The following is a 23,550-nucleotide window of genomic DNA, read 5'->3' on the forward strand; positions in this document are numbered from 1 at the left end:
AGAATATCTTTAGTCCAAATACAGGCAATTATGCACCCACTTTACTGCAGATCAGGGCAGATAACTTTAAAAGAAAACATGACATTAAAAAAAAAAAAAAGTAAAAGGCAGAATAAAGCAACAAACAACAGCAACGCTCCTATGCTTCCTTGTGTCCGCACGTGTATCAAAGGGTTATTATGATGCAGCTGCCAGCTATCATTGTATTCATCTCAATTAACTTAAACATTTCACTTCAATGCATAAAAACAACTTTACAAAGCTGAACACTGTTTGAAATGGCAAATATTATGCATCTCTTCTAGTGTACATCTTTTCTGTACACATCTGTCCTCGTAGGAGACATTAGCAATTAGTCTGCTCTTTCAGAAGATAAAATGGGGAGCAGGACTTCTGCAGAGCTGCTGACTCCAGCGGAAAGGAGAGGCAGGAGGACTCGCGGTTTGAACGCTCTGAATCCGTTCCGTTCCCTCGGAGCACAATCCCCAGCGTGCAGCTGCTCCATCCTGCGTCACAGCACGCAGCGGCGTGGACGCTGGTAAGACAAAGCCAACATGATTATGGGAAAATACCTCCTTTTCCTTTTGATAAGCACAGGGTCGTATGACTGAAATCCAGCTTTGGGATGCTCTGTATCAGTAAAGCTGATGCTACATTTGAACATACATTAAAAAAAAATCCAAGTTACAAATTTTTTCCAAGCCCTTTTAAACTGTAATCTTTAGAGATCTAATCAGACTTTGTGTATCAAATAAAGTAGGGAGATACACGCATGGAATCCAGGGTACATTTGCCTCTTAAGACAGCGTTCGTTGTTACTGTCTCTATGTCGCATTATGATATTTGCATAAGTAGGTTTCCAAAAACCTGGGAAGCCTGGTACGCTGGTATTTAACATATTCAATTTGCATATTCCGACACTGAGATAGCAACTAGTTTCCAACTGAAATTTCTGATGAGAGATTTAAACAGAATAAAATGGGCCATAAGAGAGATGATAATTTAGCAGAATCCCCCTGGCTGGGCTAAGGAAGGGTGCTGCAGGGCGACATTAGTATCGGCAACCTGTTCTGCTGCTGCGTGTAACTGAAAGTGGGAGTGCATTAAAAAAGGGGCGGGGGGGGACACACCAAACCAGTCTCATTGGCAAGACTTAATGAATCTAAACCTACAGGATAAACCGCATACAGATCAATAATGTGTGTTCCTGCACGGCTTGTGGCTCTTCTAAAATATGTGCAGTTGCAATGATTCTTTCATAAAGAGACAGAGGATGACTTTCATGCCTTTATGTTTAGAAGCCCGATTTTTGTCTGTAGGAATTTTCCCAGTTTCCTGCAGAAGGTCTGGCTTTCTTGCCAAAGAGACATTTACCATGTTTCTGGGTTCTTAATAATCAAAGACTATAGGATTAAAAACTAGTTTGGGTTTTCTGCTTTTTTTTTTTTTTTTTAAAGAGGGAAACCTGGGAGTAAGGTGGATGTCACAGAACTGATCACAGAAGTACAGGACAGAAAGAAATCCCAGGCTTAGGGCAGCCTTGCAAGCCTGAAGCCCAGGGTACTAGTCACTTCAGTGACTTTCACAGACCTTATTGAAGAACATGGGTTTTCAGTATCAAATTCTGCAGATCCCGATCTGATAAGCCTATGCATGCAGAATACTTCAGGCTAAATTCTGCCTGACCTTCCCCAGCACCGTGCCTCCGGCAAGCTCTCTGAAAACAGCCATTTGAAGTCAGAGAAATCTGGGTCATTGACTTCAATAGAAACTCTGAATAAGGAGGAGACGCTCAGCTCCTGCACCTTTCACTCTTCCCTTCTGTTGCAGCTCTGCCTGGGGATGGGCTGTTTTATTCTGTGCTCGTGGGTGCTCTTCTATCTCCAGTAAAACCAATGCCAACTTCCAAAATCAAACAGCCTGAGCATGTAAGAACAGCTATTTCTAACTGTCTTTCTGCAGCATGCAAGCCAAAACTGAGAAAGGAAGGGGAATGGAGTGCAGAGGAATCAACGGAAGGACCAAGTTGTTTCTCCCACTGGCACCGGCTGGAAGTTGTCCTTGTTCCGGGGAAGGTCTGACTGCCAGGCCAGCTACTCCCTTATCGCTGGCCTCAGTCCAGTTCTGTCATCTGGCTGGTTACACCTACCGGGTCTAAAGAATTTGCCAAGGCACCAAGGGCACTAGGTGCTTGAAATGGGCTTGAGAGGCTGGCTGATGCTTTACAAGGTTAAGGTTGCTTTAAAAAGCAGAGCAGAGTATTTGTTCCAAAAATGTAGTCATCACTGAGAGTAACGCTTGCCGAGTTCAAACCAGGTCAGCTGCCTAGGCAAGTACATGTATTTGATCTACTGTCATGGTAAAGGGTGACTGTAAACTTTGGCGGAGAAAATTATTAATCTTTCAACTCACGGCATATAAGCAATGACTAGTAATACCTATTTTTCTGAGAACTGGAATGCCTTTTGGAACTACCCCAGATTACTTAAGAGAAGTTCCTCTGCCATCACCCAAAAGCAGTTCCAAACCTGTCTCTCCCACATTCAATTAAACCTAAAAAAAATAATAAAACTAATAATAAAAAAAAAAGGCGGGGGCAGTTCATGGTTCATTCAACAAGCATTTTTCCTCTTGTGAGGAGCCACAGCAGCTCGCTCAGCTGCACACCATGTGAACAATAAACATCAATTTTGAAGTAATTCAGCGCTGTTGGTAGCGGCTTTCACTTGGAAAGCCAAGCCAAGCTACTTCCAGAACCTCTGTGATGGTGAAGGAAGCGGGGGACAGGCTTCGCTCCTTGGCGCTTCTCAACCTTGTCTTCAACAGCTGCTGCTTTTTTAGCTCCAGTTAGGGTGTGGATATCTGAATGTACTCAGGTGGCTCTTTATGTACCTCCAAGTTATGCATCACATAGTACAGCTGGAAACGTACCACTGTCTGAGGCCAATCTGGGAACATTTCACTGCTTCAGGACAAATTAGAACTAAAACAAAGGCTGAATCTTAAGTCTCTTCAAGTTCTCTCCTCTGTTCTTTTTTTTTTTGAGCATCTCAGTCCATCCTTTCATCCGTTGTTTTGGCTCCTGAAGGGCTGAGGCGGGGATCTCTGTTGATAAACTGGGAGGTATTTAAGGTACTGGAACATTTGCTTTTCCAATCTGTGCTGTGCCTTAACCCAAAAGCCTTTTCTCCTGCATTAGTTATCCTCTCTCTTCACCTCACAGCTTGTTATCCTTTCCCCCTGCTTCTGCAGTTCTCTTCTCCAGACAGAACATACTCGAAAGCACACAACCTAACAGAGGACCTAAGTGACGCTGGCAGCCCGGCTGCGACCGTGACCGTATGCGTACCTGATCAGGGGAAGCTTGGCTCGAGTTCAAGAGATTTCTCACATACGGTCCTGGCTCCTCTTTGACCCTGATGAATGAGATGGTCAGAGAAAAGGACTGGATTCTTCAGACCAATCTCTATTTAAATACATACGGAACTCTAGATTACAAGTTTATTCCAACAGACCCGTCTTCCAGCGCAGGACTGGGTATCTTTCCATCTATCCGTACTGACATTTATGCTGAGCTGTGATTATTGCACAGCTCTGGCCCACTTTTATCCGTGTTTATGGGGAAAATGCAAGTAGGTCCCCTGGAAGATACCGGTTAGATAGATCCCCAAAGAAAACTTTCATTCAAGCTTTCTGTATGGGGAAGAAAAACTGCAATCTTGTTTCCAGAAGGTATTTTGGGGCAGAATTCTTAATTACCATTACAAGCTATGCAAATGCAGTAAGAGAATGGGAGCTGCAGCAAAACAGTGGAGAAAACACACTTATCGACTGCGAGAAAGATTTTTTGGTTTTTACTTAAACCAAGCAGCGCCTCCTTTGTAAATGATGTTTAAAGTAGCTTTATTTGGGGGGAAAAACCCCACGTTTATTCAGTTTTAAAAGCACGGGTGTGAGTACGTTTAGAAACGAGAGACTGAGACGTGAGCCGCGCCAAGGGTTACAAAGCCACGGAAGCGGCGATCCCCACCTTCCCCCTAGCTGGAAGACGGAGACCCGAGCCGGATTCCGGACCGGCCGCGCCCGACGAGCAGCGCAACGCTCGCAGGGGCAGGGGCAGCGGCAGCGGCAGCGGCTCGGCGGGCCCGGCCCTCGCCGCGCGGGCGCCCTGCGGCGGCTCCGGCGGCTCCCGCGTCGGAACAGTTACCGGCGCGATCTGCCAGCGCCGGGCCCGCGCGGGGGCCGGGCGGGTTCACGGGAGGTGAGGCGGGGGGGGGGGGGGGGGGGGGGGGAAGCGGCCCCGCTGCCGGCCGCCGCCGCTCGCGCTGCCGGGGGCCCTCCCGCCGCGGGGGGGGTGGAGGTGGGGCAGGCAGCGCGCGGGGGCCGCCCGGGGGAGGGCGCGAGGCGCCCGCGCCCCGCCATTGGCCCAAAGTAGGTCAGCCCGCGCGCTCACGTGACGGCCCTCGCGCGCCTTTGCCCCCGCTCCGCGTGACGGCGGCGCGCGGGCGGGGCCGCGGCGGGCCCGGGGGCACCTGAAGGCCGGGGCTGGCGGCGGCCGGCGCCGCGCTGCGCCTGCACGGGCCGGGCCCTCCGCGGGGCTGCGGGCGGGGAGCAGCCCCCAGGCCCGCCGTCACCTCGGCCCTGTCCGGCGGTGCCGAGGTCGGCCCTCCGCAGGTGTCGCGGTGCGTCCCCCCGCCTCCCCGGGAACGCTTGTGGGGAACCGAGCGGGAGAGGCCGCGGCGGCCACGCAGCGCGCGTAGCGCAGGGGCCGTTGACACCTGGAGCAGCTGGGCAGGGCGCAGTGCTGGGGGCGAAGCCCTGCAGATGCCTGGTTGCAAGATCCCTGCTCGGAGGAGAATGCGTGCATCAACAGCTCCGTGTTTACCACAGTCCGTTTGTGTTCAGGGCGCTGCTGTGAACCTGCCCTGGTAGGATGGCCCCGGGGCTGCGGTAACCGGGGTTCTGCAGAGCCCGGCAGTGCCCTGGGCTGTCCCTGCGGCCAGTGGGGGCTTGTGTTACAACGGGCGCCTAACCCTGGCACGCTGGGCCTGCAGCTAGAAGGACCCCTTAAAAACGTAAAGGCTTGCTGAGTTTAAAATTGTCTTTTCAAATCACCTTTGCTAAAGAAAAGAATTACATTTTAAAAAAGATGGGCTTGGAAAATGGTACGTTATCTCATGTGTACTTGGTTTGAAAAAAAAATAGGATCTTTGGGCCATATAAGTGATCAAATTTCTGTGATGAAAACACCAGGGGCAGAAACACAAACATTGGCTGAGATTTTTTTTTTTTTTAATAGGGGACCAATCAAGATGTTTTCTATAAAAAAAATATTTAGCTGTCATAGTCCTTTTATGAGCCATAAAATAAACATTTTCTGGGTGAAAGCTGAGAATACATGCCAACAAATGCTATTTTGGTTGGAAAATGTAGCAATCCTGTTAGTGTGTCATTAGCTCTGTTTTGGTTGTGTTAGAGTTACCTGGAGCGTAGCATGTGGGGTCAGCCAGTGGTCAAAATAGCATGAAGGGATTGGGGACCACCTTTGGAAAAGCGTAGCCAGTAAAAATCAGTAACTCGTAGGTACACGCAACGCTCCTGTTCAGAAACAACGCGGTGTCCTGACAGCCTGGCAATTCAGGCTACTTGGTGTGAAACCTGCCTGTGTGGCAAGGCTGGAGTTAAGTTACTGCTCTGCTTGTAACAGCTCGAGCACCGCACTCAGGTACTTGCTCAGCTTTTCTGGCTGGTCCGTATATCAGGAAGAGTTGTTTTGGCTTTCTCACTCAGGAAATTCCCAGCTCCTGCGTGTTGGGAATGCAGGGTCTGTAATTGTGTGCAGTCCTCAGTGTCTGGTTGCTTCATTTTATTCCATACTTGCACAGATCTACGCATAGTGAATCCTATTCAATCTCAAGTAGTGAAACAGTGCAGTTTTCCTGTCATTCTGCTGCGCTGGAGATGCTGTTTCTTTCTGTCGAGTGTATTTTGTCTGTAATGGTCAATAACCATTTAAACATAAGTAGTTATGCTCAAGTTGAGCTTTCATTACATCCCTAACTAATCTTGTTTTTGCTCGTGTTTCCCAATATCCCCATTACTTTTACATTTTCTGTTCGGTTTACTCTTCTTTCTTGCTTGCTAAATCTCCTGAATGTATCCTTTTTTTCCTCCTTACACTGCATAGAAAAAACATTCTGTACCACATCTGCATATGGATTGCCAATCGTTGCCCTAATCTTTGTCACTCGCTCCGTACCTCCGTAATTAAAGGTTTCCAGTAACTAGCAATTTGTCCATCTGAGGCAACATCGGTATGTGTACAATCATTTAATAAGCTAGTGCTTTTCTTCTGGTTAGGTGACTTACAAACTACCGTGCTGCTGCTATCATGTTCCTAAGCCCCTCCAGTCAGGAACCGTGCCGTGAAGGTTCTTCCATAGCCCCTCCTCAGTTGTTCCCTAATGTGTGCTAATGTCACACTGCCTCTGGTTCTGGAGGGCCTGGCGATTACATTTGCCAGTCTTCAGGTTTAGGTTGTGCCAGAGCAGTTTTATTGATTTCAATGTACTTTGGACTTTGATTAGTTGCTCGTTTTAGTGGGATCATTTGACCAGGTGCTGGTCAGTGCACGTAATCACAGACAGGTACATAAGGGGAGAATGTAACTGGCCAGGGCAGACTTCTGTTCCTCAGGCAGCTTTTATAATACTGGGCACTCCAACTAAAATTTGTGCACATAATTTACCTTAATTTGTTTATAGTGAGTATTTATGATGGTTTATATTTGTGAATGGTAAAAGAACTGACTTTTGAAGAAAGAGCGACAACTAAATATGGATGGTAAAGCTTTGCAAAATGCCATCCAAAAAAAAAGATGAGAAGGGAGAGATATGAATGCCTACAAGCACCTGAAAGGTGGAAGTTACTACAGCAAGATGGCACAGCTTGAATGGTCTACTCTTGTGTGACTCTATATGCGGGTGGGGCGCAGCTCCCGAGACGGTGGCTGAGGGCCTAAGCAGGCAGAACATCAACCGCACTTGCAGCGAGGCTCTGCGGAAGTAGAGAGGAAAGCCCCTTCTGAGGCAAAACTGGGACACGATACCGGGACCCCTGCTAGTGGTGACGGCCATCTCACCCTGGTTTGTCTTGGTAACTGGCGAGAGAAGCGATCTGCTGACGGAAATGAGACGTGTAAGAGATCTGTCGTGGCTCTGAAGCGATCTGCTGACGGAAATGAGACGTGTAAGAGATCTGTCGTGGCTCTGAAACTAAGTGCTGGTGGGCCCGGTAACCGGTTCCCTTAGAAATGGACGGAAACTCCGTTCGCCTCGCCTCGCCTCCTTCGGGGCGCCGGGGCAGTTGGCCGGCGGGCTCCCCCGCCCCGTCGCCCGCAGCCGCCCTCAGCGCTCCCCGCTGGGCCGGGCGCGCCCCGCCGCCCCTCACACCACGGCCCGGGCCCCTCAGGCCGCGGCGGCGGGGGGAGCCCCCCCCCCCACTCCCGCTCCCCTGAGGGCTGCCGCCGCGCTCCCCGCCGCCCGCACGCTCGGATGCACCGCGCGAGGTCAAGCATTCACACTCATTAACATTCCTCCCGGTTACCGGGGCGACGGCTCCCGGCCAAGGCCTCGCCGGGCTCCCGGCGGGCGGGGGGGGCAGCGGAGCGGCCGCGCTCCCCGCCGGCGCCCCCGCCCCCCCCCCCCCGCGGCTGCCCCCGTCCCGCCGCCGTTAACGGCCGCCGCGCGTGCCGGCATGGGGGGGGGGGGGGGGGGGTCGCGGGGCGGAGCGTGAGGGCGGGGCCGCCCGCCGCGCCCCCCGCGCCAATGGCGGGGCCGCGCCGCGCCTGACGTCAGCGCCGGCAGCGCCTGCACATGGGCGCGCGGCCGGGGCGCGCGGGGCAGAGCGGGCGGCGGGAGCGGCGCGGGCAGCGGCGGCGGAGCTGCGCGGCGGAGGGGCCTCTCCCGCTCCCCTGCTCCGGCGGCCTCCAGGCGCCCCTCGCCAGCGGGGCTCGGCTCGGCTCGGCTCGGCTCGGCTCGGCTCGGCTCGGCTCGGCTCGGCTCTGCGCCCGTTACCACCGCGCTTCGTAGCGGCGCCGGCGAGAGGAAGGGGAAGGAACCGCTGCCGCGCAGCTGCCCCGAGGCAAAGCCCACCATGTCGCGGCCGCTCCCGCTGAACCCCACCTTCCTACCTCCCACCTACGGGGTGCTGAAGTCCCTGCTGGAAAACCCGCTCAAGCTGCCGCTCGCTCACGAAGACGGTGAGGCTTCCCCGGGCAGCCCTCGCTCCCCCGGCCCCCCGGGGCCGGCTCTGCCCCCCGCGCCTCCTCCGGGCCCCCTCACAGCGCGGCCCAGCGAGGGCAGGCGCCCCGAAATGGCGGCCCTCATCCTGCCGTCACCTCGGGGACCCCTGCCTCGCTTTCCCTTTTTCCCCCCTCCCTCCGACACCCCCCCCCAAAGGCGATTAAGTACGGGGATGATTTCGGTGAGGGTATTAGGCGCTGAGCGATGGGCGCAGTCGCCCTGCCCTGACGGAAGGCGCTCGGTTTTCCCGTCGCCGCTGCGGAGCCACCGCGGGGACGGCTCGGCCGCCTGGAAAAATAAACGAAGGGGCGCGATTTGCCTCGGGCGAAGTGTTGGGGCGGGGGGGGGGGGGCGTGCAGGGCGGCGGCCGGACCCCCCCAGCCTGGGCCCAGGTCCCGCCGCAGCCTCCCCTCGGGGCGGGCAGCGGCTCCGTCCTGCCCGCCGGTTAAAAAGCACCCTCCGTGAAACCTGGTCCCGTGTAACTGAAAGGCGCTTTAACGGTAGAAAGTTGCAGCTTTTCTGGAAAGCTGAGGTAGTGCGGACGTAATTGCACCTTGTATTTCCAATGAATCAAATGCACATTAAAAACAAAACCCTGTGAAACGTCTTGCGGAGCTGAGACTTTTTGTGTCCTCAGCTTTCCGAGTTTCATTGTAAAGCGACTCGCAGGATTTCACCGGGTTGTTGCATGTGGTTAAAAAGAAAATGTTAAGAAGGCATGGCAGTTGACAGCTTTATCTGTTCAGATTCTTGCAGATCTTGTAGAGAAACCAGGTGTTCCCCTTCAAAAATGTATGTTGAAATTAGTGGATATGGTAGCAATTAATAGGAAACATCACTTCAACTTTTTTTTTCTTTGCTTCTACTTTTGAATACTTTGTTAGCTCTTCTGCACATCAAAATACATATTCTGTCAGACTTCACCATTGTGGTAAGTTAGTAATGTTAAGAAGTAGTGAATTTGAGGACTACTTTCCTTGTGTAAGGACTAGCAAGACTTAATTTAGAAGTATGACAGGATAATAAATTACAGGGATTTTAGGTTAAGACTGTTCCTTTTCAACAGAATGCAGCAACATCTTCCAGTTTGCTGTAAGTTAAATACTCACTTTTAAACTCTGTTGAGTGCTTATTGAAGCTGACATTCAAAGCCATGCATGCAGTGGAATTGTTAACTAAAAACAGAGGAAAATCTCAAAAACGTGGTTGGATCTAGCAAAGGTACTCAGCTGGCTTGACCCATCAGTTCTCAACCAAACAGAGTGAATCAAAGGAGCTATTTTTATGAAGGGAGTGTTTGTTTCTTACAACTGAGAGTGCCGTGGAAATAATTGAAGTAGTAGTAGCTAATATCTTAATTGCTGAGCTCTTATATCTTTCTTATGTGTTTCGTTTAAGCATTCGGTAAAGAAAAAGACAAGGAGAAGAAGTTAGACGATGACAGCACCAGTACCACAGTCCCTCAGTCAGCTTTCTTGGGCCCGACACTATGGGACAAGACACTGCCATACGATGGAGACACTTTCCAGTTGGAATACATGGACCTGGAAGAATTCCTCTCAGAAAATGGCATTCCACCCAGCCCAAACCAGCATGAGCATAGCCCACACCAGTCAGGTCTCCAGCAAGCTACCTCAGCATCACCTTCTGTCATGGACCTCAGCAGCAGGGCTTCTACTTCAGTCCATCCAGGCATGGTGTCGCAGAACTGCATGCAGAGCCCGGTCAGACCAGGTAAATCAGGCCTAAGAACTTCCTATGGATTTTGGCATGAGCCCATCTCTCCAGTGTAAATAATTATTTCTCCCTGTATGGTTGACAGGCAGCTTAGAGAGAGCCAGTATGATTCAAGTCACTCACGCTCCAAAAAATAAAAATAATAGGTCTAGTTATTGCTAAGTTGCTCCATAGGGATTTTTGTTTAAATTATTTAAGGAAACTGTGGGAATTCCGAGGAAACTTGCCTGTCTTCTTTTTTTCATCGATAGCCTAGCTATTAGCAAGTAAAAAGATGTCAAACAGAATAGTAATGCATAGATGCCATGGTATTAAATGAACAGGGAGAAGGACTGTGAGAGAGAAAATTCCTTTGGCCAATATTTGATGTGAAAACACAGGAGTGGGCAATTATTTTGAAGCTAAAACTTAAAGACAATGCTTCCTGTTTGAAATTTTGGCCATAATCTTATTCTCTATTGAGCAAAGTAAAATTTGCCACAGTACATGGAGCAGGAACTAAATTTTGGAACTACACCGTAGTCTTGCTTAAATTAGCATAAACTAAGTGTAGCTCTGTCCCGAGTTGATAAATTACATCTGCAGTCACCTTAAGCTGTAGGCAAAGAAAACATCATGGAGTCCAAGTTCTGATTCTAATGCATGATTCAAACCTGTTTGATGTCAGTGGAAGTCTTCTATTAGTTTATTAGCACTTGAAATCATCCCTTTAGAGACGCTAGTATGAATCCAGAATAACTGCTCTGGCTTGACACCAGCATGGTTGAGATCACGGTCAGTGGAATAGTGTCAACATTGAAGTTTGGAAAACATGGAGCTTTGCCTTTTTTTCTTTTTTAAAGAAAAAAAAAAAAACATAAAAAGACCAAGGGTGACTTATTTATTGTGCTCTTCTACTCACACAAGGTTTGCTAGAGCAAAGTGTGCTCTTGGGAGCAGGAAACCACTCCTCTCCCTTCTGCTTGATCGTTTGCCATGCTCAGCGTGCGAAGTCATTGTCAGAATCATCTGATAAGGAGGCAAAATAAATAAATAGAAGGACAAAAGTTGTGGAGCAGGATGAAATAGAAGAGTCTTGCAAGTCTGCAACGTTCCTTTCTCATTTAAAAAAAAAAAAAAAATGCCCCCCAAAACACCCCAAACCTGTGAGCAGACTCCTTGGCCCAAAGTCAGAAGTGTGTGTTTAGTCACGGATTTCATTTACTTACTTTTACTTTATGTGGATTTGACGTTGTTTTGTGTTTCAGTTTCAAGGCATTTCATAGTTAACTAATAACTTAAAAGGGTTTCCAAAGTTAAAATATATTTGGAGTTGGCAAGAGCAGAATATAAAAGCCCCTTGCTTTTTCTGAGCCAGTTTTTAAAAATAGTGTGTATATGCTACACCATTTTCTGTCGCATATGCACATGTAAAATTAAAAGCAGATAATCTGTCCACATTCTTTTTTTCAGAGGAGCCTGGGTATGAGCCAGGCTTTTAATGATCACCTGTCAGAATTTATTTGTAATCAGCTGTCTGCATGACTTTTCAATGCATTGATTTTTTTTTTATTTATTTTTTTCCTGAACTGTTTGCAGCTCAGGGTTACAAACTTTTCTCACTAGAAACTATGTACGCTTTTTTACTGTTGTAAAAGAAGTCATGTCTCTTGGGGTAGGGTAAAACATAAATTTGCAGGTATTTTTTCCCCACGCCATCTTACCTTAAGAATAGTATAATTTTTTGGTTAAATGTGTTTTTTGAAAGGGAGCTCATTCCATTCCTTAAAATAATATTTTCTTCCCCCCTCCCCCCCCATTACAGACAGGTACTATGACTTAACAGTAGTCTGGTTTATCATCAGGTTGTTGAAATTTTTATGTGCTGTCATGTAAAAATCTTACTTTGACGATCTGCTTTAAAGATAAGATCATCTTGGAGTTTAGCAATTGAGCAAGTCTTAAAATAGGTATATATTTTAAAAACCAAATGTTTAGTAAATGTAAAAATGAGCGTTTAAGGTTGTCATAAAAGTGCCAAGGCAAGTGTGCTGCTTTGAAATATGAAAGTTAGTCTGGAGGTAAATTTTAAAATCATTATAATGGAGCCTTCTGGTTAATATATCTTAAGACTTCTAAAATACAGTTTGGTGGTTTTTTTTTTAAACTGTCACATGAAGAAAGTTGGTTTGTTTTTTTTTTTTTTTAAACTGGTGTGAGCTACCGTTCCAGTATGCATGGCTGTTGTGATTTGTATTACTGTAATAAACCCAAGAACAAATAGTATAAAGTATACAATTTAAATAAAAATTAATTCCATGTGATCTTACTATTTTTAGGAAAACTGAATTTTTTAGGTGATAGTAATTCTCCTAAAAATATTTTGTTGTTGTGTTCTCTGAATTTTGTCTTACAATGGAAGCTTGTTTGAGCGTGTGGATTCTGGCTGAAGGCAGGGTCAAATCCTGTACTGCTTATGTCCCTATTTGAAATGTCTCCGCAGCATTTAGCATCAGCGTATCACGTGCAGTTGGTCAAAACTCCTGTACCTCCATGTACTGTGTACGGGGGAGGATGTTCACATGCACGTGGAACACCGAATGTGACTCACATACGTATATGGTGTATCTCGGACATAGAGGGTCTATAGAAGAGTGGTCTAAAAAGATCTGATTTTGTGTGTGTGTTGCAATACAGCCTTAGCTGTCTCTAGAAGCTAATGGTATTGCCCAAATAAGTGTTTTATACCATCTCTGGAAGAGATCTGGAAATCTGCATTGGCATTCACTGTGAAGTGTCATCAGGCTCAGCAAAGCTGAGCTGACCCTGACGGTAAACATGACATTACAAAATCCTCACTGATTTTTTTTTTTTTTCTTAAAGTTAAAAAAATAACAACAAGAACAAAAAGGTTCCTTATAAATTTAACTTAATTCTGTATTTCCAGCTTGGATTGTCTGGTCGATGGAAAAATGTTTAGGCTCACCAGTTTATCATCTGTTTTCTGGACTATAGCAAAGACTAAAGCAAGCACTTACTCTCCCATAAATTTCGGTTTGGGGAATGTACGTATAGCAAATACTGGTTTTCTTTTGAAGAGGAGGGACACAGGGTAATGGCTCTTGCAAGATTGAAATCTGATGTATTTGTTTTTCACAGTACAGATTTTGTTAATAAAAAATAGTATTTTGATTGATTTTAGCATTGCAGACCACCATTCATTGTAATGTGTAGATGCAATTAAAACTTCTTTTCTCTCCCTGTATTGGATGCTGGTTAGTTGGTTGAAATCTGTAGTCTCCCTCAGAAAAACAGGTTTTATAAAGCTAGCTTTTAAAAGTAACCTGTTTCTGCAATGACATTTTCATGGTTCTTCATCTGTTGCAGACCTTGTGTTGTCTTTTGCCAGTTTTTTGGTGGAATGTAAATCTCTTTAACTGCGGAGTCCTTTAAGGAAATTGGGAGTATTTGTAGCTGTTTGTATGTAAAGGGAGGTTTATATTTTGCAGGTAACTACTTGGTGGTTGCTTTTACCTGGCTCTTTTCCCTGTGTAGCCCTTATTTGGATGAATGGGGCAGCTACTGTAAAGGGCTTGAACAGAGTGAATTAGAATTCAGAAGCATCAGCTAAGTCTGGTGGAAGACCCTAATTAGAAGCTTTTGGGGATTTTGTGGTTTAGATCTGAATTTTCTGTTTGCCACCAAAGCCCTGGATGTAGGGTTGTGTCACGGGGATGCTGCTGACACAGTGAGAGCCCATGTTTTGTTACTGCCTTGCTCCTTGAGGATAGGGCTGTCGTAGGCTTTGAAAAAACTCCCTCATTCTTTGCGTTCCTATGACAGTGGTTTTCAGTCTGTTGCCTGGATGGCTGGGTGCCTTAGACTGCTTGCAAAGGATCTGCCAAAGATTATTTAAGGAAAGAAAAAAAGAAAAACAAGCTTTGAAATCTGCTGCGGAAATACACATAAGTGCAGTATCTGCAAGTCTTCACTTTCAGTTTAAAAAAAAAAAAAAGATTTAGGGGTACATTAGTCAAAAAGCTGAAAACTGTTTCCATTTGAAGTGTACTTTCACCCCGCCCCGCACTCCCCCCTCCACAAAGAACACAAAGATTTTATTAAATGCCGTGTTTTATTTATTCAGCCAAGATATTTCATCTAGGACGCAGTATCCATTATGTTTTACTTCTTACATGGATACTGAACTGTAATGATTGACACTAGGTGTGATTGGGTGGTTCTCGGCATTTTCTTTTAACTCTTGTTTGTGATAGGCACAGCAGCCAACTGGGAGAGGTTTGTTCTTGCTCCATCCAGCCTCTCAACTGCATACTGGGGATGACTTGGTGAAGGGGGCGTCCCACAAAAGGGTGTGAGTGCAACACTCCCTTTATTGCAGTCTTCCTTCCCCTGTGTTTCTTAATGTGACCTCCTCTTTCAGCACAGCCTTTGTAGTGTGAAGGGCAGCATTCCCAGCTGCCAGCTTGTACCTGGAATCTTCGCCTAAGCTTTAATCATTGTTTACAAGGAGTTACTAGGTGTCGCATGAGCTGCAGCGTGAGCCCCCTCTCTTAGAGTCGAAGGACTCTACCTGCAGCACCAAGAGGAGCTGGGAATTTCCTGACCTTTGTTCTCCCACGTGACAACATGGGAATGACCGGCTAAACCATCTGGCAGGCTGGTACTGGGAGCTGCTCTTCACATTGACTCTCACATGAGGCTCTGGATGGCTGTTGCCTGCATGACCATGTGCTTTAGGCACGTGGCAGTCCCCTGTGCAGCCTGCTCAGCATGGCTTTTGCTACAGCAGCAGGCACGCACGCACGGCTGTGTGCTCCTGCCATTACCAGCCGATGCCGAAATTGCAGTGAAATGGAAAAGCTTCGCTCCGGACTGCTACAGCAAGGGAAATGCAATATACAGACAAGCTTCACAAAACTGCTTTCTGGATCAAAGGAAGATGCAAAATATATTCAGGCAAATATTAAAAATAGCCTGTCCTATGATAACAGGAAAAAAGTGCAGAACGCACAAGGCTTGTTAATGCTAGAAGCAAGAACACTGTGTCTCCTTCAAGAGATCCAAGTTTAATATTCACTGTTAAATGTTGATTATTGGTTAAATAATTGCTTGGCTGCATGAAAGAACTTGAAGTTAATTTGGAGTTCAAACAGTAAACAGCATGAAACATCTTGGGTTTTATGTGATACTTTTGAAATATACCTGGCCTGACTCTTCAGTTCTCATCAGGAACAGTGCTTGCAGCACAGATGGAGCTGCTTAGGCAAGTAAGGGCTATCCAGTGCTAGGAAGAAGACACACAGAGGGAGCAAATAGGGTCTTTTTTGTCCCCTTAGACATTTCAGAGATGTCCGAGTCTTGAACTTGTTGCAATTACCTAGAAAAAGTACAGTGTCTTTGTTGGAGGTTTGCTTCCCATCTCAAAGTGTATTAGAGAGTGTTCGATGAATGATTCTCTAGTGCAGTGATTTGATTTTTAAGAAGCGAGTACACCCTGAAGTCTTTCATAAAACAATATGTTATAGTTAAGAGAGAAGAGCTCATCAGGAGATATATACGAAGACGACATTGGTATTATCTGATTAGATAAAGGTACTAGGAAACATGTTAAACTGTTTCAATCTCTACATATTTTTATGACAGCAGATTGGCAATTGTGGGAGCTAGTAGTGGCCAGATTCTGCCCAGTTAATCTCAGCAACGAGTACTTTATGCCTCAGGCAGTCCTACCGATTTCAGTATTGCTCAGCAGGAGAGCTCAGCTGCTGCCTGTTGACTGCTCTCCTTCATCAGCTCCTAGGTGGAGCAGCAAAATGTCACCATTCACTCTCTTGTCATTCACCTTTCTGGATTTTTTTTTTTTTAAGGGGGGTAATGGCTCTCGGTGCATCAGTGGAGTTTTCTCAGGATGTCCTCATTAGTAAAGACGACTTTAGAGCATTATGAAATGAGAAGCTTGGTTTGCTGGCTATTTGAGCTATTTTGTATTTGCATGACACAAACATGATCATAAGTTTCCTTTTTTAAAGTCTCGCTTTTATAACAAATAAAATAAATTTTCAATATTTTGTCTGAATTCCACAGAAGACTGGGATGATCAGACGAGTATTTCAACTAAGTTATATTCAAGAAAAACTGTGGTTTGATCTCTTTTACATTAAGTAGATAATGAAATTTCTGAAAAAAAAACCCATTTAGTTAAACCTCAAATCTACTCCCTTTAATGGAGTAAGTTATACATAATGAGTTAGTATAGAAAATGAATGTAAAATGTCAAAATGAATGCATGACAAACATTTTGTAACGCGTGTTGCCTTTTGGGGTTTTTAATGAACACATGGCATTAATGAAGTAATCTATCATAAAGCTGAATTTGGTCCTGAGAGCTTCAGAGCTAACATAGGGAGAGCTAACACAGGTAGATAAGGCAGTGTGTTGCAACATTTCTTCCCCCACTTTCTTCTGCTGAGGCTCTTCATAGCACTTCAGCTTTGCGTAACTGAGGTGCTATCCATCAGGTTTTAAACGAATACAAGTTATTGTTCAACCTCTCGTATTTCTGACATACTTGAAGCTGTGGTACAGTTACGCTTCCCTGTCCCATTCTCTGAACTACATCTTGCCAGGGCTAAATTTGGCCCAGACTTTCATTGTACACCATCCAACACCATTGCTTAGCTTCTCTGACGTGGCATGCTCTTGCTTCAGGGTTCTCTGCTCAACTTTGAAAGAAACAGCTTTAGCTTTTCATCGTACTGGTAGTAGTCTTTTGTTCATATTATTTGCCATTTAATGAAAACAGACATTGATGATTTAGAATCATAGAACAGTTTGGAAGGGACCTTTAAAGGTCACCTAATCCCACCCCACTGCAATGAGCAGGGACATCTTCAACTAGATCAGATTGCTCAGAGCCCCGTCCAACCTGGTTTTGAATGTTTCCAGGGATGGGGCATCTACCACCTCTCTGGGCAATGTGTTCCAGTGTTCTACCACCCTCATTGTAAAAAATTTCCTTATACATAGTCTAAATCTACCCTCTTTTAGTTTAAAACCATTACCCATTGTCCTATTGCAACAGGCCTTGCTAAAAAGGTTGTCTTGAAGCTTTTTGCTTGTGTTTTGGTGTATGGCTGTTTGTAGGAGGAAATAAAAAATCCAGATTGCATTAGGGTCCTAAAAAACTCAGGTCCTTATTAACTGGAACACAAATTTGGGTTATTACTGAAACAAAACTTGACAGGAACCTGCAGATCAATGTATTAGCATGCATTTACTACAAGCAGAAGCTAGAGTGAACTACAGCAATAACTCATCTGTAACAAAATGTCATCCTTAGATATGTAGGTGTATAAGCGGAGAGGCAAAAATACACAGTTTGGCAAAGATTTGTTGAGGATGGAGAATGGTTTAAAAAAAAGAAGTGTTCATTTCCAATTAGCCTTCGGGAGCTCAGCTTGCTATAAATTCTTTGTTCTGGAACATGACTGTGGACAAGGTCAAAGATTAAGTAATTCATTACAGAACTGGTTGGTACTCCTGAATTTAATAAACAAATGAATGAACAGGGCAAGATCCATAGCAAGATCCATTACTTTGTGTCACAATGGTTGGATCTTAAAATTTTTTTAAATCACTTGCAAGGCTCACCACTCCACTTAATTCTTGTATGTGGACATCGCTGTATTTGAGGTGACCTGGTAACTTAGCAATCATGGCACAGATGAAAGCACTCAAAACAAATTAAATGTGGTCCCATTTGTAACTGCTTACAATTTGAGATTCTAAGGAGGTGAGGAAGGAAACTGTAGATTGCATTTTGAAAAGCTGAAGGAACAATAATGTGAAACTTCTAAACACGAAATACTCCTGCAGAACTCCGTTTGACAGAGCAATCAATTTTTTTAGTACAGGGAGATTACTGAAATAATAGCACTAAACCTTCGTGTGGAAGAGTGTGTTACTCAAGGCTGCAGAATATAAAACACAGGCTCAAAGCAAGAGGGCTGTATTGAAACAGAGGAGGTGACTTAAAACAATTTAGTAATTTTTACAAACTTGCGATTTCAACATTTGGAAATGAGTCCTACTCCAGCAAGAAGTCTGCTTAACAAACATCTGTGTGCTTAGCTTCTAGTGCTTAGTAAGTAGGAACAAAGCACTCAAAACCAAATCCTGTTCCTCATCAAAACGGAGAGGGTTAAACTGACTTAAGTTGAAGGACCCTGCAGCAATCAGACCTACCACTGTTCTCTCTTCCAGTGTGCTGCATAGTGGAAATATAGATGTTACTGACGTCTGTAATCCCTGCAGCTGCGGCCCCTTGTTGCAGCGTGGGGCATTTGGCTGTTTTATGTATGTAACTCTTGCAGCTCTGTTGCTTGCTGTGATAGATGAGCGTTGGGGTATTTTTTTTTTTGCCAGGTTTGCTATGAAAACGAACCATATCCAGTCATGCTAGGTACGTGTGGCCTCTTGCGTGTTCCTGCTTCATGATTTTTGAGTATATTGGCTGATTTTAACCAAATGTGGCAAGAAAGTTGTGATTCTGAAAGAGTAATTACATTCCTAAAATTTCATGAAAATAGATGAGTGGATAGGAAAGGAATATGTTACTGAACAGGAAGAGCTGTAATGTAAATGTGCATTTTCTACATCAGAGAATTTACATAAGACCTTTAAAATGCCTGATCTGTGTGAAAAGCTTCTGGGAAAGCTGACACCTTTTTAGACACCGTGAGATGTCAATTCACTTTGAGAAACGAATCTGCAAGAAACCAGGTTTAATTGGTTTAGTGTGTGTTGAGGGGGGGTGTCACAAACTTTTTTTCCGCCATTATTCTTCTTTTAAAATCCTCAGTTCCTGGAGCCTTGTGATTATATGAGACTCCAAGGTTTTATTTAAAAAGACAAGTTAGGAAACCAGCTATAAGGTTTGTAGGCAAGATCTCGAATGCGCTGAAGCCAGGCAATGGAACGATCTCGATCATCTCTGAAGTTGAGCACAATTATTTTATTTAAAAATTTTCTGAACTTTTACACAACCCTGCTATATCCTGTTACTCTTGTGCCGCAGAAGTACCTCAGCTCTGCTGCCCTGTTTGAAACTACCTTGCAGTCAGCCAACTTCCAATTTGAGGGCTGTTATCACAATTATTGCAGTATCGCATGTGGGCAGGTGTCCAAATGACCTTGTGTATGCGTCTTGCCATTCATTCTTCACGTTTCGGCCGGGGCGCCGTGCACGAAGCTGCCTTTTATGGCTTGCTCTCCTCGGTGTAACTTTCCACTCTGCCACCGGGGTCTGGGGTGGAGGTAGGTTAGCAATGAATGAGGAACAGGGGAGAGTGAGAGTGGGCTAAAAATGTTGAGGGATCAAAGAGGAATAGTAGGTCATGGCAGGGTATGTGTGTTGGGAGGAGGAATAGGGGGAGCACAAGCTAGGGGAAGCTTTGTTTTCCTATTGGCTTTTCAAAGTTGTGCAATTTAAGAATTGGATTAACCTGATATGACTTAGTTTTTCTGCCAGATTAGATATGTGGAGTTTCTTGGCATTGTGAATTGTACAGTACATTGTGTGCTGTAAATATGGGTGTGTCGGGATAAAGCTGTAATGACAACACACTCGCAGTATAATGCAGCACGGCTGGGTGGACTCCCCTTCTCCCTTAGCGTCCCATTCCCTCTACCCCTGAACGCACATACTTGTTAGGGCATTTAGATATTTGTTAGAACCTCTCTGCCTTCCAATGTTCTGTTTCCAGTACAGCATCAAGATGTTTCGATCCCCTTTGTGGTAAGGTAACACTTAATCTGAGGCCCAAAAGCCTGTTCGGTCTGGCAGTGTCATACACTGTATGAAGTGTCTTTAAAAAAAAAAAAAAAAAACCACCAACTGTATGAAAAGACATCCAAGAGTTTCTTCCTGCTTTTTGGAGAAAGTTTACTGGGAAAAGTTGCAATTTTTTTTTTTTTTTAGGCTATGTCCAAGACATTGCCTTGAGCTTAACTTTGGAAGAGTAAAAAATCAGATACAGATCTGAAATAACTGCAAGTGCTGAGCTCACTGCTGTTTGAAGTACACCACAGTGGCATATGGATGTCAAAGTAAAATTTTCACAACAGCATATATTTGCTCAATGTGGGGGTTTTTTTTGTGTTACATCCTGAGATAATTTCATTTGGTGCATCCATTTTATACGCTGGGCTAGCCCCCTGGAGTAGCCCAATTCTCTTTGCTTACTGCAGAGTGAGGGTGGAGTAATGAGTGACTGCAACTAGGTAGCTAAAGAAAGGTGGCCAGAATCAAAGCCCTGTTGAGCTGGGTGATCACTGCTCTGAAGACTAGTAAAGAGTATGTAGACTTCAGAGAGTGAAACTAAGAATACCTTAGGGCACCTTTATTTAATTCCCACTCTTGATTTCCAGACTTCTCCAGGGACCCCATCTACCCAAGCAGGTTAGTCACAAGGGACTGACCATAGTATGGCCTTTGTCACCAACTGTCTGTGGGCCTGCCCTCTCTATCCATACATCTACACTGAAAAATGAGGAATTAATTCTCCAGCCTGTAGTGAAGATTATTTTTCTTCGAAGAGCATAAATAACACATAAACTTAAATGAGAGAATTAGGAAGGAGTGCACATACTTAAAGTTAACCTGCATATCCACCTTTTGAGGACGTTAAACCACAAGCCTTCAGTTACAAATACCGGACAGCTGCAGTTGGGTGTCTACTTGAAACACCGTAGCTGTTGGTGTCCCATCACTTAAAAAATCATGGCATGGATTGTCCAGACTCCGAGACCTGATGTTCATGCATCTGTAATCACGTGGCTGCTCTCAGAAAGGTTGATCTTTCTGTTGGACTGGACTCATCACCAGGTTTAAGAAACACTTTTCCAAACTCTTGTCTGTTTAATTTTCTCAGTGCGACATGGTTGAAGTAATTGTTGAAAACTGTGGTAGTCTCTGCCTGGAAGCTGTTCTGAACACGTGAAAAGAAATCATTAGCCAAATAGAAGGAAAGAACTGGAGATGTAATTGTCAACTCGTGTGTGTGTCTGATTTCATCAGCTGCTGCACGTGTCTAGGTTATAAATTTGTTTCTGTTAGAAAGTAAACAAATCTCACTTTTCTTACGTACTCTCATGACTTTCATCTGAGTTGCTCTTGTCTGTAGCAGGGATGTACTTCTGAGGTCTTGCATTTGGAGGCTTTTCTTTCTGCTTCCACATGTAACATGCTCTCACAAGTCACATGCACCTCTGATGCTGGCCAGGGATGCTGTTTGTCTCTTCCTAAGTCAGTTATTTTAAAACATTATTATCACTACTATCAAAATACAGTATCTTACCATCAGAGCAGCTTTTATCCCATGAGACCCTGCGTGTTTTTCGGATTGAATCCTTTGGCCAAATTCTGCCTCACTTCATGAATGTTTCTCTGTGTTCAGTAGTGCTACTTGGTGGCTATTTAAGTAGTGTCAGCAAAATCTGAGCCATAGGGGATGTATACCACCATCAGTCACACCGTTCCTCTACTGGGCCACATCCTGAGAGGCCTAAGTACCTCTAACTCTCCTGAATATGGACTTTGAAATAGTTCACCGTTTTGCATTTTTGGGCCACTGATGGGAAGCTCTAAATAATCCTCTACAATGAAGAATTTACAGTGCCTTTTTTGAATCGGGTCCTTTCAGGGTCTGCATCCTTGGAGGAGCTGGTGGTGTGTAACTCCTGTTGAAATCCAGGTGAATGCCCGGTGCTCAGCACCCTTGCCGAACATGCTTTAGCCCTACGAGCCCAGTTAATACCTCGTTAAAATACAGCACTGGCAACACTACTGTTCAAGCACACTCCTTAGGTAATTTTTTTGCTGCCCTTCAGTTTATAGCCCGTGGCTTGTTGTTGCCCACTTTCTCACGTTTTCCCAAAGCCGCTGGTGTGTACAGTCTGAAGATCACATTTAACCAACACAAGGAAATCAGCTTGGCCCGACGGGCTTCTTTATCACGTGGCTGAGAATGTGTTCACTCTGTTCTGCCAGACTATGGCTAGCTGAGCAAAATACAGTGAAGCTCTGGGCTTCTGGCCAAGCTTTTATTTCAGTTTGGAGCTTACAGCCACATGTTTGCTATTTGGCAGGACATCCACTGGGGTATATTTGGATAGTAATCTAGCATTGTTTTGCTGCTTTTTTCTTCTCCTTTTTTTTTTTTAATGCACACGATAGTATAATCCCAATACTTACTTTGGCCGGTCTGTACAGGGTTTCTCAGTGTGCACCGTTATATATGTGTACTCAGAACTTGTAGCCATGACCTTTGATAAATATAAGTCAAAGCAATTAACTTTCCTTTATTGAAAAAATTCTGGATGTCCTACTCTTTGCCCCCTATGTGCCGATAACAGAGCTGTGTTGTTACTCTTTCCAAGATCAAAAGCTTCACTAGGGTTTGATTGAAGTCCAATTATGGAAGGAAGTAGCTGTACTGGAGCTCTGAAAATAGCAATAATTGTTAAAATAATAAAGTGTGTCCTTGTGTGTCTTTATAGTCTTTAAAACTTCTTTTGGGGGGAAGGGGGTGGCTTTCCTCTAGTTTTAAAATGAAAATATTAGCAAATGTCTTGGGAAAATAGGAGTGTGCTGTTAGAAATCCAGAGAGGGGTACTTGTTCTTCTTACTTTAGTTCTATTCTCCACCCCAAGCTTGCCTTCCTCTGAAGCTGTTTGCATGCAGCCTGACTCATGCAGGAAAATAAAGCTGGATTTGATTTTTAACTGTATGGGAGGCTTTGGGGGGATAAAGACTTTATGATGCAAACTCATTTATTTCTCTGTGAAACAAAAATGGGCTTTTCAAAATACAGTGTGTTTTGGAAAGTTGGCTCTGGGTTTGAAACCCCAACATCTCTGAGGGCACCCTTGTATGAAAAAAATAGTACAAAAAGCCATAAAACTTGGGGAGGGGGTACAAAACATGACTGCAAGCAGTAGTGTTTGAGGAGCAGTTCGTATTATTTTATGAAGGGACATCTCTCTTGAAATGCAGGGAGGGGTTGGTTGGTTTGTTTCATATGGACAGCACTGAGCCCGGAAGTCTGTTTTTATGGTAACTTTATCAGGCACTTCGAGCTGTGTCTGAGCAGATCAGTACTGGCAAAAGCTAAAATACTTTTCCCCAAATCTGTACATTGTTCTTTAGGATATAAATTTACAGTTGCCTTCTCTAGTCTCTCCTGCATCCTCGGAGAGAAGAGAACCTGGGAGAAGACTTGACAGCTTCAGGAGGGGAGAGCTTGGTTCTTGGTGTTAAAACTCTGTGTATAAATGTCCATTTATCATTTGCAGTGTTTAGCTGATTGAACCATCAAGGTGAATAAATAGAAATGAAGATGATAATATGGACAGTACTAAGTAAATCTTTTCCAATATTTTGCAGTGATTGCTAGAGGTGCTGATTTGGTGATTGTACAGTTGTGACTGGTTTGAATTTATAGCAAGATTT

The 23,550-nt window shown here is 45.0% G+C and overlaps 1 protein-coding gene across 2 annotated transcripts in view; it reads left to right on the forward strand.

The window, feature by feature from the left end:
* The first annotated feature begins 8,154 nt into the window (after nt 1-8,154).
* Nucleotides 8,155-23,550, forward strand: part of HLF (HLF transcription factor, PAR bZIP family member) — a 32,883-nt gene continuing 17,487 nt past the window's right edge. For both annotated transcript variants that reach the window (XM_075719907.1, XM_075719908.1), the window contains exons 1-2: nt 8,155-8,260; nt 9,702-10,037. In XM_075719907.1, the coding sequence (XP_075576022.1) occupies nt 8,155-8,260; nt 9,702-10,037 (442 nt within the window). The remainder of the gene's footprint in view (nt 8,261-9,701; nt 10,038-23,550) is intronic.

This window comes from Pelecanus crispus, chromosome 12, assembly GCF_030463565.1.
Source record: "Pelecanus crispus isolate bPelCri1 chromosome 12, bPelCri1.pri, whole genome shotgun sequence".
Taxonomy (NCBI): Eukaryota; Metazoa; Chordata; class Aves; order Pelecaniformes; family Pelecanidae; genus Pelecanus; species Pelecanus crispus.